The sequence below is a fragment of the Podarcis bocagei genome (genome assembly GCF_964188305.1).
Source record: "Podarcis bocagei genome assembly, chromosome: 14".
NCBI lineage: Eukaryota > Metazoa > Chordata > Lepidosauria > Squamata > Lacertidae > Podarcis > Podarcis bocagei.
Genome location: NC_138139.1, coordinates 39,269,885 through 39,284,482, shown reverse-complemented (window position 1 = coordinate 39,284,482; position 14,598 = coordinate 39,269,885). Strand labels below are relative to the sequence as shown.

Genomic DNA, 14,598 nt, shown 5'->3' with positions numbered 1-14,598 from the left:
ACGAGCCGTCATGATGGGAAGGGAAAGGAAAGGAACAGTGCAGGCAGCAACCCTTACCTCCATCTTGAGATGGTCAGAGTAACAGCTCACTAGGAGCTGAGCATGCATGCTGAGCATGCAATTCTATGGAGACGGGGAATTAGGTGGTAGATATACATATGTATTTATTTGTTTGTTTACTTGATTTAGATGTTTTATTTAAGCAATTTATTGTTTTATTTACTTTTATTTATTTAAACATTTTATCTTACTTTTATTTATTTGAACAATTTGTTGTTGTTGTTGTTTCTGTATTTGTTTTCACTCATTCTGTACGGCTTGACTACAATCTACTCCAAGTGGTGTACAAGAAATACAATATATATATGTAAAAATCGGTTAAACTATAAAATCTGACTGCAGTTAAGATGCCTGCTGGGCAGACTGAGGTCGGTGGGGCAGTGCCCCATTTGCCCTAATGTGCCAGCCTCCAGGACCTTTGTACATTTGCTGTGACTGTTTGTTTTTCTTTCTAGCCACCTATTCTTTCTTGTTCTGGGAACCCTGAGACAGCAAGAACATGCAAAGGGCAGCTAAGAAATGGGTATGACAGACAATATTTGCATACTGCAGGCAGTTTCCTTTTTTTCTCTGAAGAGTGACAATGGTGCTGAGGTAAAGCGCAACCAGCGACCAGGATACAGCCACATGTCTGCTTGCTTATTGGACACGAATGACTGGGGGGGGGGGACACCAGTTCTTCTCTGCCCTGCCCCCTCACCATCATTGCTCTTGTAGAAATACTGCATGTTAGTACACAAGATCTATGAATATGTGTGTGCGAGATATGGAAATGAGGCAGAGGTAAGGTAATAACAATGAAGCAGCATTTATCTTTCAAGTGCTCAAAGTACTTCACATATATTATTATTATTATTATTTTAGGATATGGGTAAAGCTATACCACCAGTCGGTAGAGCATGAGACACTTAATTTCAGGCTTGTGGGCTCGAGCCCCATGTTGGGTGAAAGATGGACTAGATGATCCTTGTGGTCCTTTCCGATGATGCTACAATTCTCTGATTCCTCAGTCACACACCCCTCTCACCAGGTCAATACCCCATCCCCCAGCCTTGCTTTGATGTAGCTGGAATTCTGCTAATGCCTCTTTATTGCTTGGAAGGAGGCGAGAGAGGATGTGGGTGCATAAATTAACTTTTGTTGCTCTACCTACTTTTGCTCATGGTCCCACCCACTACTGGCATGTGGTCCTCAGGAGGCTGCCCAGAAAGGAATGTGGCCTTCAAGCTGAAGAAGATTCTTGAAGCCTGCAGTACTAATAATTAATTCAGTGGTGCAAAAATCGGGCGTTAAATGTGGATTTTGGAGGGGATGCCAGCATTCACAGAATACATTTAACTTTAGTAACACCTTGCTCAAATCTTCAGGACCATGTGCCTATTTCAGTGTCAAGGATCTTCTGGCTGATACCATCAAATTCAATGCTCATCTATTGCAGATTTCAGGGCATTGTGTGTGCATGTTTGCGGGGATATATATATTCAACACAAATGTAGGATATAATGATGCATGCAGGAAGACATAGTTGCAGAACTGCATCAATGTGATGGAAATCTGAGGTGGCTGTGAAAACCAGTCATCCGTCTGTGTTGTTGGTAGCTGAGAGGTGTTTCTCATCCCCTGCTGAAAGGTTTCCTGACAACAGGTCTGGCATATTAATAAAGGCTTCTGACATCTTAGTGGCAAGGCAGAGAGGACATGAGCTAAGGGCTGAGTCACTCATGCTGGAAGGCACCGCAAAACAAGTACTCTTCCTCCTTGCCACCACTGTTCCTGCTAAGATGCAGATGCTGAATAATGATTAGAAACCTAAAGGCTCTTCAGCCAGATTTTGCTTTATGACCCAGTGCCTGGTTTTGCCACACAGACCTGTAGAGTTGAAAGGGACCCCCAAAGGTCGTGTACAGGGGCGCGGACTTATAAAAAATATTGGGGGGGGGGCCGGGAAAGCTCATGAATAATAAATAAGTTCATGAATATGCAGATAAAGTGGCACCGCCTCCTCGTGAGCGAATAGGGGAGAGCGTGCTGCGCCTATTAATCAGCTCCAAAGGAAATTGGGTGGAGATTTTGCTCGGGAGGGAGGGCAGGAGGCATGCAGCCCGACCCTGTGCATTTTGGGCTGGGGGAGGGGCGGCGGTGGCGCTCTGCTGGAGGGGCGCCCGAGATTATTGGGGGGCGGAGCCCCCCCAAACGAATTTTTGAGGGGGCTCGGGCCCCCTCAGGCCCCATGGAGTCGGCGCCTATGGTCGTGTAGCCCAACCCCTGCAATGCAAAGACTTGGTAGAATAGAGCTTGTTCATATTTGCACAAAGTGCTCTTGAAATCTACTTTAACACTTCTCTTTTCACTTTATAAAGAATCCTGGGAACTGTAGTTCTTTAAGGGTGCTGTTAAGGCCAGAGACAGAAGTGGGGAGGGCCACCTCCTTTTAGTTCTCTTTCTGAAAGCCCATCTCTCCTTCTTGCCAACAGAATAAAACTGAGGCTGAGGGGCCCCTTCAAACAGATGTCTGAGTTCTACCATAATGTGTCACATCCACACCATACATTTAAAGCCTTTCCCCAAATAACCCTGGGAACTGTAGTTTGCTAAGGGTGCTGGGAATCACAGCTTTGTCGTGGGTAAACTACAGTTCCCAGGATTCCTTGGAGTGGGGTGCTTGAATGTGCTTTGAATGTATGGTGTGTACACAGCTATGATACTAGGTAATGATGGTGAGATGCCACCTTTACCGCTGACGCAGACTCTCTCCCTGTAAATCAGTGAGATGGTGCTCCATTGGTAGTACTGTACTGAGGCATGACTGTAAGGAGGGGTATTGGTTCAATCTTCACAAGGTAGTGTTGTTCATGCATAAAACACCTTCCGACTGGGTTCAGTCTAATGGATCAACACTTGACCCATATTTGGTTGGAACGCACGCTTCATGTGCACTGGGGATGAACGGGTCCATAGTCATTGTAGTTAAAATGAAACTGCCATGGACAGCAGCAGTTTACCTCTGAATGTAGGTGCCAGGGTGAAGCAACTGGGGACAGCCATCACCTGTATGGCTTGCTCGTGAGGTAGAAAGCTAGATTAGGGTCCAAGGGCTGCTTTCCTTTCTGGTCAACCTTTTGAGGGCCACATGATAGTGGTGGGTGGGGCCAAATGCAAAAGTGAGCAGAGCAAAGGATGCAGATTTCTCCTTTGTACAGTAGGTTGAACACTTGCAAACCCTTCTCCATTCAGACAAGCAGGAGATATTATCAGCGCCCAAGGACACATTCCGGCCAGGCAAAGACACTCAGGGTACAAATCAAAGTCAATGAGAGGTGTGGTGTGGGAGGAGTGATTGTTGCCAAAAGAGAGTTCCAAGGGCCAGATACAGAGGCCCTGAGGGCCACATTTGACACCCCAAAGTTTGAGTTTCCCCACCCATGAGATAAGACTTTGATCGGATCTGCCACGGCAATCCGCTATTATGCCTGCCTTCCTCAGTCCTTGCCCAGCTAGGAGAGCAGAGGGCAAAGGGCTGACCAGGAGGCCATGTAAAACAATCCCTTGAGCTGAATTCAAGCTGCGAAGCACCAGTTGTATCACTTGGCAACAGGCACATGATCTAGACGTAGGGTTTAATTGGTGTGCGTTTTGCGCCTCTGTCCTTTTCTCAGGCCTCTCTGTAGATTAGATTGCTCTTGGAGCATCAGCTTCCAGGGGAAAAAATTTAGGAGCCTGAGTTAGCTACTCTTCTGATCCACAGGAAACCAGATCAGATGCAGAAAACAAAACACAGGACAGGACAGAGAGCAGAAGCAAGAGACTGTGTGTGGTGTCTGTTCAGAAAATGGATGGATTTTGCTAGTGCTTGGTCTGGTAGCATTGTGGTGGAGTGGTTAGAGTGTTGGACTAGGTCTTGGAAGAGCTTATCTTCACTTGGCCATGAAGCTCACTGGGTGACCTTAGGCTAGTCGCTGCCTCTCTGCATAATCTACCTTGCAGGGTTGTTGCAGGGCTTAAATGAGGAGGGGGGGGCACATAAACCACCTTGAGTTCCTTGGAGGAAAAAGTAAGATCTAAATGCAATAAATAAAATAGAAATAAACAATAATGTTTCTTGGGCAAGGGTTCCCAAACTGTGATGGTCCTTGAATTTCATTCAGGTGGTCCGTGGCATGTCATTAAGTTTTTAGTTGTGATTTTAGTGTTTATTTTATTCCCTATTTTGTATTTCACTGAGTTCCATGGAATGCAAATTGTAATACAATAAGAGAGAATGTAAGAAATAAAAGAAGCAATAAAAATTCAATTAAAAACCACACAGCATCTAACACAGCACACTGCAGTTGCTACAAAAGACAGAAAAAGGAGTCTGCCAGCAACTTTAAAATGATCCACAAGGTAAAAAGTTTGGTAACCACTGATCAGGAGGTTCAAAGGAATTAAGAGTACTGAATTTGAGTGATTTTTTACACAAGGTCTCAAAAAACCCAGCAACTAAAAATAAAGTGTACGCTGTAGACAACGCAGTAAAAAATCACAGGTCTGGAGCTTGTCATCCACACAAAAACCTTGACCCAAGCCATGGATCCTCATGGTTTTTACACAACAACAAGACCAGCAACAAATCATGGATCCCATCTGTGGATACAGCCAGGTGCTGGTGGTTTTGATGTTAAGATTATGAGGATCCAGAAGGATCTGTTTCTCCAGAAACAGATGGGGTGGGGAGTGCGATCTGGAGGATCAGAGAGAGAAGGGAACAGTGTCAATGTTCCAAAAGCTTGGTGATCCCTTGTCTACACTGATGGGCAGCTGCTCCACAGGGGTTCAGATTGAGGTCTCTCCCACTACCTGAAGATGTCAAGAAACTGAATCTAGGATCATCTGCATGCAATGCACTTTGCTGCCATGTGTTACTACTCTCTCTCTCCCCTCAATAAATCCAACCTTTCTTTGAAAAGGAATCCAGTATTTTCAGAAGATTTTTTTTGGCAGGCTCAATAAATAAAGCTTACAACCAGGTTGCTACACATGTAGGTCACAACAGCTACAGCCATTCCACAGAAAATACACTTTACTGTTCCATTCAGATAGTTGTTTGGGAAACCGCTGGCTCTTGTTACTGTACTATGACTCCCAAGATCTCTATAATTGGCACGCCATACATTTAAAGCACCTATCATACCGTGTTAAACGGTCATGGCTTCTCCCCAAAGAATCCTGGGAGCTGTAGTTTGCTAAGGGTGCAGAGAGTTGTTAGGAGACCCCTGTTCCCCATGCAGAGACACAACTGCCAGAGTTCCTTTCGAAGTGGGATTATTAAACCACACTGGGAACTGTAGTTCTGTGGAGGGAATAGACAGCTCAGCATCCTTAAGTTCCTTTAATTCCTACTGCTCATAGATCTTTTTGTGGGAAACCATGGTGATAGTGCTTTATATTAATGGTGTGAACATGACCATGGACAATGCTGGCTGGGATTGATAGCATTGGGAGTCCAGCAACATCTTAAGCCCCCCTCCCCAGCTATCTGTACTATGTGATCCTTCTTTCAGAAAAAGGAATTGACAGGACCTGTAATTATCTACACTTCTAATTAAATCTTTGCTAGGAACCTATGTCAGTACAGGCTTGCTTTTTCCTCCCCAGGGCTTTTTTTTTGGGGGGGGAGAGCTAAAAGATGAAGCACAGTCAACGGAAAGAGAATTTACCTACGCAATCAGCATTTGACTTAAGGCCTCTTCCAGGGACCGAGGTGGCCTATTAATGGATATTATCCATCACTACTGCTGCTGCTTCTCCCTCTCCCTTTTGTCAGCTTCTCCCTCCCCCTTCTCTGTTCCTCTGCAGGGCTGACTCACTCTGCAGCGCAGAGCTTCAATGCAAAATCAGAACAAGGCGATCCGTTCCATTTCACAAGAGCTTATCTGCAGACCCAAACCATTTTTTCCTTAAATAGATGCTGCAAACGCTGGCATTTCACGTCCCCCCACACCCACCACCACTGCAAGGAGACCCATACAAGTATTGCCTTGGCAAGGTGGGGGGCGATGCTCCCCAATCCAATCTGTGAAGCTCGTAAAGGGTCTGTGGAGGGCTGAATGAGTCACGAAGAAGTTCTCAATGGCCCGAATCACTAGAGACTGTCTGCTGATGTAACTGCAGGGATGCCTCATCCTACTTCATCCTTACTAGGATGCACCAACACGGCTCTCAAGAAAAAAATATCCAGGCTTATTCTGAGCTCCTGTGTTTCACTACTCTGTATTTCTGCACATGGTCCCTTATGTGGTTTTGCCTCCTCTGCACTCAAACAATACATCAGAATCTCAAAATATTTAGACTTGGGTAATGGTACATAGGTGGATCGTTCGCTTTTTCTTTTAAAAGTACATAGGACCCCCCCCCCCGCCAGTTGCCATGCACATATTTGTGGAAAAAAGGGTGCATGCTTTGTACATTTCTTTGCAGGTTGTCTTTTTAAATTACGCTGCTCATTTAAAGAGACTAGTAGTAAAGGACTATGCACATCATGCTCCCGTCACTTTGGTATCTCCACCCACCTACAACTTAGGCCCCAAATATCTGAAAGTGTCTGCTTCCCTATAGACCTTCCTGAGTGTTAAGATCAGTAGAGCAGACCCTCTTTGTAGTTCCACACCACACTCAGAAGTTTGGGTAGCGGCGGCCCAGGAGAGAGAATTCTCTGGGGCAGCCCCTAAATTGTGGACTTCCTACCCATAGAAGTGTGCCTGGCTTTTTCACTATACAGCTTTTGGGGAATGCTGGAGATGCACCTTTTTACCCTCACCTTTGACATCTAAGATGTGTGTTTTTCAGAGCCCACCTGTTTTCAGTTCTGAATTTTAAATTGTCGTAAACCATCTTGGGGCCTGTTGGTGAATGGATGCTTAACAGCAACAACGCTCACATTTGGGAAGGAAAAGCTGCCACATTTACTCTGAAGCATTCAATTCAGCTGAGCCAGCTCCTAAATTTGCATGCACAGGATTGCAATCTCTTGTCTCTTTTGAAATTATCTACTTTCACAGTCAACAAGATATGGTATATAGCAGTCTAGAGCAGAGGTTCTCAATTGGTCCTATGTAACCCACCCAGGGGGTCTGTGGCACCATTCACATAACAAAAAAAAATAAATCATTTTTTTTCAAAGTTGGGGGGGCGGCGGTCCATGGCTTTGCTTTTTAAAAACGGGTTCCTCAGTACTTTGCTAATTGGGGACCATTGGTCTAAACTATCAGCGTAGGCACAAGGAGACCCATGTTCAAATCTTCACTCAGCCATGTCACTCACTGGGTGACCTTAGGTTATATCTCTATTTTTACCCTGCCAGTCCTCCAAGGAGCTCAAAGTGGTGTGCATGGCTCTCCGCCTCTCATCATCATCACAACCCTGTGATGTAGTTTAGGTAGAGAGATTTTAAGAAGCAATTCAGTAGCTATATACTTTGAAAGCCAGCACTGGACACCTTTCTAAGCAACGGGCTGCGATTAAGTCTTCATTTCCAAAAGTTATATGGTCACGTCTTTGAATCTACTTCAAACGAGAAAACTAGATTGTTGGCTACCATACTTGTTTCATAATTATGGTGATGAAATCTTCCATGTACAGGTTAAATTATGTTACATTCAATGAAATATGGGCAGTATGAACCTGTCTTCAGACTATGCAAATATCTGGAGGAAACTTTTTTCCTTCATAAATGCCCATACATGAAAGAGCTGTTACTGCACAACTGTAGCTCATATTCCCAGAGCTAGACAATCCAGCTCTGGGGAAATTATGAAGTGCAGACTTTCATTAGCTATTGGTTGAAGTTATAATATGCCCAAATCAAGAGTCCTGATAATCATGGCTCTGGTTTTTAGAACATTTGCTCCATGAGTACAGGGTGGAAGCTGGAAAGATGAAGCATGGCAGGGCTGAGGAACTGCCTGTTTGATTTCAGCTACATATCAGCCACAGCCAGCCTAGCCAAAGGAGAGATTATAATAAAAGCTGTAGCCTTCTAGCTACTGTTAGAGCTGCAGTTTCCATATCCCTGCAGTCTACAGATCATTGGTGAAAGTTCATATCTAGTGATCTGCATCTACTTCCTTAAATGTAAATAAAAGCCAAATTCTCACATTTTTATACCCAATTTTCTACTGTGGTTTCCGTAAGAAGCGCACAAGAAAACCTGGAGGTGTGCACATGGCGTACATTAGCTGTAAAGAGAACTGTGGTGCTGCAACTCCTATCATGCCTTACTATTGGCTGTGCTTGCTAAGGCTGATGAAAATTCTTGTTCAGTATCTGGGGGGGACACGGGGGGGGGGGAGACAGGCTCCCCAAAGCTGATGTATGCCATGAGAAGGATCCCATGCATCTGAAACCACACTGGCTTCAGTACTAGGTTTTCTTGAAAAACAGTACATTCTCTCCCCCCTCCCCCCACTTTAAACAAAACAGCTTTTTTCAGAAGTAAATGCAAAGCCATTTGTGATGGTATTTCCATTGGCTCCTTGAGAAACAAAAGCACATCTCACTGTGCTAACCAACGTGTCTTGGAGCTTTACTGCTGTTTGCATCCAAACACCGTTAGAAAGTCAGAGATAAAAGCTAGGTGCCAAATGGCACCTTAAACTTATTCTGTTGTGGCAACCGAAACCTGTCTATTTGCCAGGGGGTTGGACTAGATGATCCTCAGGGTCCCTTTCCAATGCTACAATCTGAACTACATTGCTTGACTGTAATCTGCTCTTACAACACACACAGGGGAATTGGAAATAACTATGGATTAAGGCAGAGGTTTTTAAACTGTGGTTGCCAACCTGGTGCCCAGAAATCCCCATGTGGTTGCAAGTAGACGCACACCAGTAGTAAAACGTGCATGGCGCCTGGGGATTTTCAACCACTGGACCCAAGTCCAAAGTTTTTTTGATATTTTGTAGTCAAGACAGTCTTGAAACTCATATATGACAGTGAGGAATAGAGGGCACGGCTTCATCTGATCAGGAAGCCTGTTTTTCCAGAGTCCAATTGGGTGGAGTCCTGCTTATGCATGCCACAGACATGCCTTTGAACAAGCTGCTGCCCATGTGCCAACTGCTGTGCAGAGAAGAGACCCATAGTACAAAGCGGATTATGCCTGGCACCAAAAAAGCAAACAGGAACAAGTACAGCCATACTCCCCCAAAATATGCACAAGGAACTAGGGTGCCAATGGGAAATCAAGACTAGTTTATTGACCTCCAGGCGGTTTTTAAGGTGTCCTTGCATTTACACACAGAGGGTTAGGTGGAGTCAGTGTTTCAAAAGCCTGCATTTCAGACAAACCACACAAAGACACACCTCTTTACAATGATGTAGTGGAGGAAATTTTATTATCCTGAAACGTATAACTGCGAAACCCAACACTGGGTGCACAACTTTGATGCCGGAGCATACAGATTTTTTATTTTTATTTTTACTACTGGGAACACAGGAGTGTCTGACATTTTGCTGTTATTTGTATAAACACAAACAGTCTCACACTCCAATACCAGGACACAACAGCAATCTTTTGAGATTCAAATTACATCCAAGGATTTCTCTGCACTTACAATTAACCCCACAGTGTATTAATCTACCTATATATGAGATTAATATATATAAGCATGGGAAATTGAAAACTCTTGCTCCATATGTATGAACATGTCAAGTCTTATAAATAAAACATCCAGTGAAGAGAAAAAAGTTACCATTTCTAGTTCATATTTATACATAAAGTACTCTAATGGCAGAATGGATGGAAAATTGCACATGACCTTCCCCAAGCCTTGCCTAGAGGGCTTGAGGCAGCTCATTCTGTTTAATATTGAAGTACACACAAGACAGACGAGTCACTAACATACATTGCGCATTTACAAGAGATCAACTACCAAACTGATGACAACTGTACACATTGTGGAGAGACCATTTTCATTCTGGAGATTAGTTTTGTTTGTTTTTTCAACTTTTTTTTAAACACATCATACTCTGATTTTTTATTTTACTTTGTGGAAAGGATAAGGGCAACAATGAGGCCATAGAGACCCAAGACTTCAGCAAAGATCAAGATCAGGATCATGCCCACAAATAACCTAGGCTGTTGTGCCGTCCCCCGTACGCCTGCGTCACCCACAATGCCGATGGCGAAGCCAGCAGCCAGCCCGCTGAGGCCTACGCTCAGACCAGCGCCCAGCTGAAGGAAGCTCCTGCAGGTGAAGGACAAGGGGGACAAAAGTTTAGCAGCAAAAAAAAAAAAAAAAAAAAAAAAAAAAAAACACCAAAAAAAACCCAACCGCTCCAATCTCATTGAGACAGCTTAGTACTGTTCTTCTAGGAATGGCAAGTCAAACCCATTCAGAAATTTCCTGGAAAGCCTTTTCGGCCAAATCAGCATTCCTAGACTATGCAAGCATTCTGCGTTAATAAGATTCTGCCCAAGTTATGGCTGCTGTGCAGTGATAAGCAGTTTTTCCTCCTAAATCAGCTCAGTTAAGAGCTTTGTTAAGAAGTCAGCTAAACAGTTTCAAGTAACCATGTCTAACAGGACTGCAAAGACCACCTTCATACTAATTATTAGTTAACTATTAAACTGTGGGGATATGAGATTTTAAATGGTTTTAAATGGCACCCTGTCCTATCAAACTAATTTCCGCTCAGAGTAAACCTAACGAAAATGGGCATGATTAAATTAGGCCCATTAATTTCACTGCAACTACTCAAGTCGAACTTAGCTGGACACAACCCTTTGTTTTTTAATTGCATTGTTTCACTGCTCTGTTGTTTGTTGTCCTGAATTCCTTTGGGAGGAACGGCAGGATATAAATTTAATAAATTCACAGTTGTTGCCAAGCGGACCAATTTTAGTTGCAGGAAGTTTCGATTTCCTGCCCCTTTGAAAAGCAAAGGACAAGGTAGCCCACAATTAGCTTATACAGTGGTACCTCGGTTTAAGAACAGTCCTGTTTACGAACGATTTGGTTTACGAACTCCACAAAACCGGAAGTAGTGTCCCAGTTTGTGAACTTTACCTCGGTCTAAGAACAGAATCTGAACAGTAGAAGGGCACCGGCGGTGGGAGGCCTCATTAGGGAAAGCGCGCCTCGGTTTAAGAACGGACTTCTGGGACGGATTAAGTTCGTAAACCAAGGTACCACTGTATAGACTCTGGAGACTGCTCTGTGGCTACTTTTTCACTACTTTCAGGAGTTCCTAACAAAAGCAATCTTGTTGCCACAAGCTTTGCTTTAAAGTCTGGATCTTATGCTAGAGAAACAAGTCCCTTGGAGTAGCCTGCATCTGAGTCTGCAGATCTTCAACAGTGACAGCCCAAAGACCAAGAGGGAAAACCCTGAAGAAAAAGTAAACAGCCCAAAATGGATGGCTACGGCATAAGTAACAAAATTAGTGCAAATATTTTTGTTTGTTTCATTCATACAACTCTGCTTTATTAGCAATAAAGTTCTCCATTCATAACTGTTATTGGAAAGTTATTAATAATAACTTTCTTAGGATGGATTAACTAGACATCCAGATAGCCATCAGCTACTACATTTAGGTTCTTGCATGATCTCATCAGTTCCTATTAATCTTAGTTCTATTGTTCTAGTAATGTGCCACAGTTAAAACAAACTATAGCAGCCAGTGCACTCATGGCTTATTATTTCCTTACAGGGCAGATATGCCCGGTAGGAGTCACAGGCTTGCTACAACTTCTCATGAAAGTTTAACAAAGATTGGGTTTCAGCTTATTCTAGGTACATAATGCAAGGATCCGTGCCTGTTTAAGTCTAGCGTAGCAGCAAGAGATTGGTTTACAGACATGCTTCAAATTAAGCATCACTGAATAATTCAGTGCTTCACTACTGCACCACATGTCAGAGTTATTACATATTAAAGTATTTTGCCTTATCTGGTTTGAAGACTGCGGGGGGGGGGGGAGTTCGTTAGAAAAGCCCCTCAAGCTTTCAAAACCCACTACAGCCCAGTTGGCTCAAGTGAGCAGTCAGTTCTGCAGATCAAGAGAGGGGGCCTCATACTATTGTTTCAACAATAACCTTAACATGCTGTATGAAAAGCTAAAATTGAAACAGTTTGCAGTATTATTACACGAGGGCTTGATGTTCAGAAAAAATCCCCCCACCGCCCCAGCATGCTGGAAATAATACCTTTTATCCCAGTTATTACCAGAAGGCATTTGAGAGTTGAATCCAGCTGGCTGAACACCTTTCTATCACAATGCTAGAGCTTAAGTCTCAAAGCAGAGGGACTCTATATTAAGTAATGATAGACCATTTTAAGCCCATAAAGCCCAGTGTTTCCTTGAGCTTGCAATTTTGACTGTACTTATACAAAGTTGATCCAGACTCAGTCTGAACAAGATGGGTTGATTTTGGAGCTATGCTGCTGTGTGTTGAGTATACCCTACAACATGCATGTCCAAAGTCCGTTTCGGGGGCCTAATCCGGCCCGCCGGTCGGTTTAATCTGGCCCCTGTGGCAGTTAATTTCCTGGGGTAAAATCCTAAAAAACCCTCTACAACTTTAACCCTTAAAAAACTCAACAACTTCAATCCTAAAAAAAATAATAACCTAGGCTGTTGTGCTGTCCCCCATTTGGACACCACTGACCTACAAGGACATACCTGAAAATAGCTGGGGCCTTTATCAAATGGGATCCCACAGGTTTTTAACAGCTATGAGTAGCACATATTAATGCAAGTGCTGCCAAACATTATATGGCAACCGTTTTCGAAATGGCACTATCATTAGCCAAGCATGATAACATAGCCAATAAGGGTTATCATTTGCATATAGAACAGTCTTGCTTTTTTGCACCTTAAAGGAACTGAGAAGAGGATTCTATTACAGATGTACTCCCACATACTACACTGCAGAGGTTGGCAACCTAAGGCTCGGGGGGCAGATATGGCCCACGGGGGTACAGTGGTGCCCCGCAAGACGAATGCCTCGCAAGACGAAAAACTCGCTAGACGAAAGGGTTTTCCGTTTTTGCGTTGCTTCGCTAGACGAATTTCCCTATGGGCTTGCTTCGCAAGATGAAAACGTCTTGCACTTTTTTTTTTAAAGCCGCTTGAAGAGGCGCAGTTGTGACGGACCGTGCTTCGCAAGACGAAAAACATCGCAAGACGAAAAGACTCGTGGAACGAATTCTTTTCGTCTTGCGAGGCACCACTGTAGTTTAACCGGCCCCCGCACTGGCCCTGAACCCTGCCGCCCACTTGGCAAGTCCCTGCGCGCTGCACTAAACCAGCACAGCGCGGCACAGGGACTCACTTCTGCGGTGCTGGCGGGGCTTCCTATCAGCTGCAGGAAGCTCCTGAAATAGCGTTTGCACATGTGCACGCACATGTAGACGCCTCCTCTGCGCACACACGCGATCCGGCCCGCAGAGAGATCTCCAGGGGAGCAAAGCGGCCCAGGCTGCTTGAGCCTTGCCGACCCCTGTACTACAGAGCCACTGAAAAACCTGCAGCTGACATGTCAACTGGTCATTTCAGTGTTTTTTTTTTAAATTTCAGCACAGCTAGCAATGCAGAGGACTCAAAAAGAAAACTTACTTGTACAGTGTAATTCCAACTGTGATGGAATTGGCAATAAGGACTGCCACTACCAAGCCGTAGATTGCTATAATACCCGCCATAACAACAGGAATGATTGACTTCATGATCAGCTCTGGCCGCATAACAGACATGGCTGCAATGCCTGTGCCGCTCTTTGCTGTGCCATAGGCAGCTCCCAATGCTGGAAGGAAGAAGAGAAAAAACAGAGGTGAGTCTTGCCAAGCTTACTGTACCCTTTTAATACAAAAGAACGAAGGAAAATATTGGCACAGAAATCAGCACTGTGTAAAATTATCTTGGACTTTGGTTAACATGCAAAAATATAATTTGAATAAAATACAAAATCACACTGCAGGTATGAATGTCATACAATATAATTTTTAAACTGATTTCTAATTTCAAGTAACAAAGCATACCCATGCAAGCAATACAGAGAACACAGTACTATTTTACAAATAGTATCTAAAAAAATTCTAAACTTCTGACCATGTAGTCCACCAGCAGCTTTTTAACAGTACCTGTTGTGTGCCTTGAGCAGCAATGTAGCTTCACAAGTTACAAGTCAGGCTTGTTGTACAACGTGCCAAGCAAGCAAGGTTTCAGAGACCACAATACTATATTATCCACACACTGTGACTAAGATATTTGTTTCTAATTTAGGGGCCACCCGCAGTAGATCAGAAGTAGAAACGGTAGACAAAGCATAGTGTCAAGAGTTATTGTGCAAACAGCAACAAGACTATACGTTTTAGTTACCACCCAGGTTGGCTGACTACAATCTAGGGCAGGCATAGGCAAACTCGGCCCTCCAGATGTTTTGGGACTACAATTCCCATCATCCCTGACCACTGGTCCTGTTAGCTAGGGATCATGGGAGTTGTAGTCCCAAAACATCTGGAGGGCCGAGTTTGCCTATGCCTGATCTAGGGTTTAACTATGAT

The 14,598-nt window shown here is 43.9% G+C and overlaps 1 protein-coding gene and 1 long non-coding RNA gene across 2 annotated transcripts in view; one reads left to right on the top strand and one right to left on the bottom strand.

The window, feature by feature from the left end:
• The first annotated feature begins 30 nt into the window (after window positions 1–30).
• Window positions 31–9,921, top strand: LOC308573224. Its single transcript, XR_014001994.1, has 3 exons — window positions 31–143; window positions 737–843; window positions 5,896–9,921. It is a non-coding gene; the product is annotated as an uncharacterized lncRNA (long non-coding RNA).
• The window catches only part of ATP6V0C (ATPase H+ transporting V0 subunit c), a 20,895-nt gene continuing 15,699 nt past the window's right edge, over window positions 9,403–14,598 (bottom strand). The window contains exons 2-3 of the mRNA XM_081169940.1: window positions 13,655–13,838; window positions 9,403–10,283 (exon numbers count right to left, since the gene is read on the bottom strand). Coding sequence (XP_081026066.1) covers window positions 10,079–10,283; window positions 13,655–13,838 — 389 coding nt within the window. The 3' untranslated portion in view covers window positions 9,403–10,078. The remainder of the gene's footprint in view (window positions 10,284–13,654; window positions 13,839–14,598) is intronic.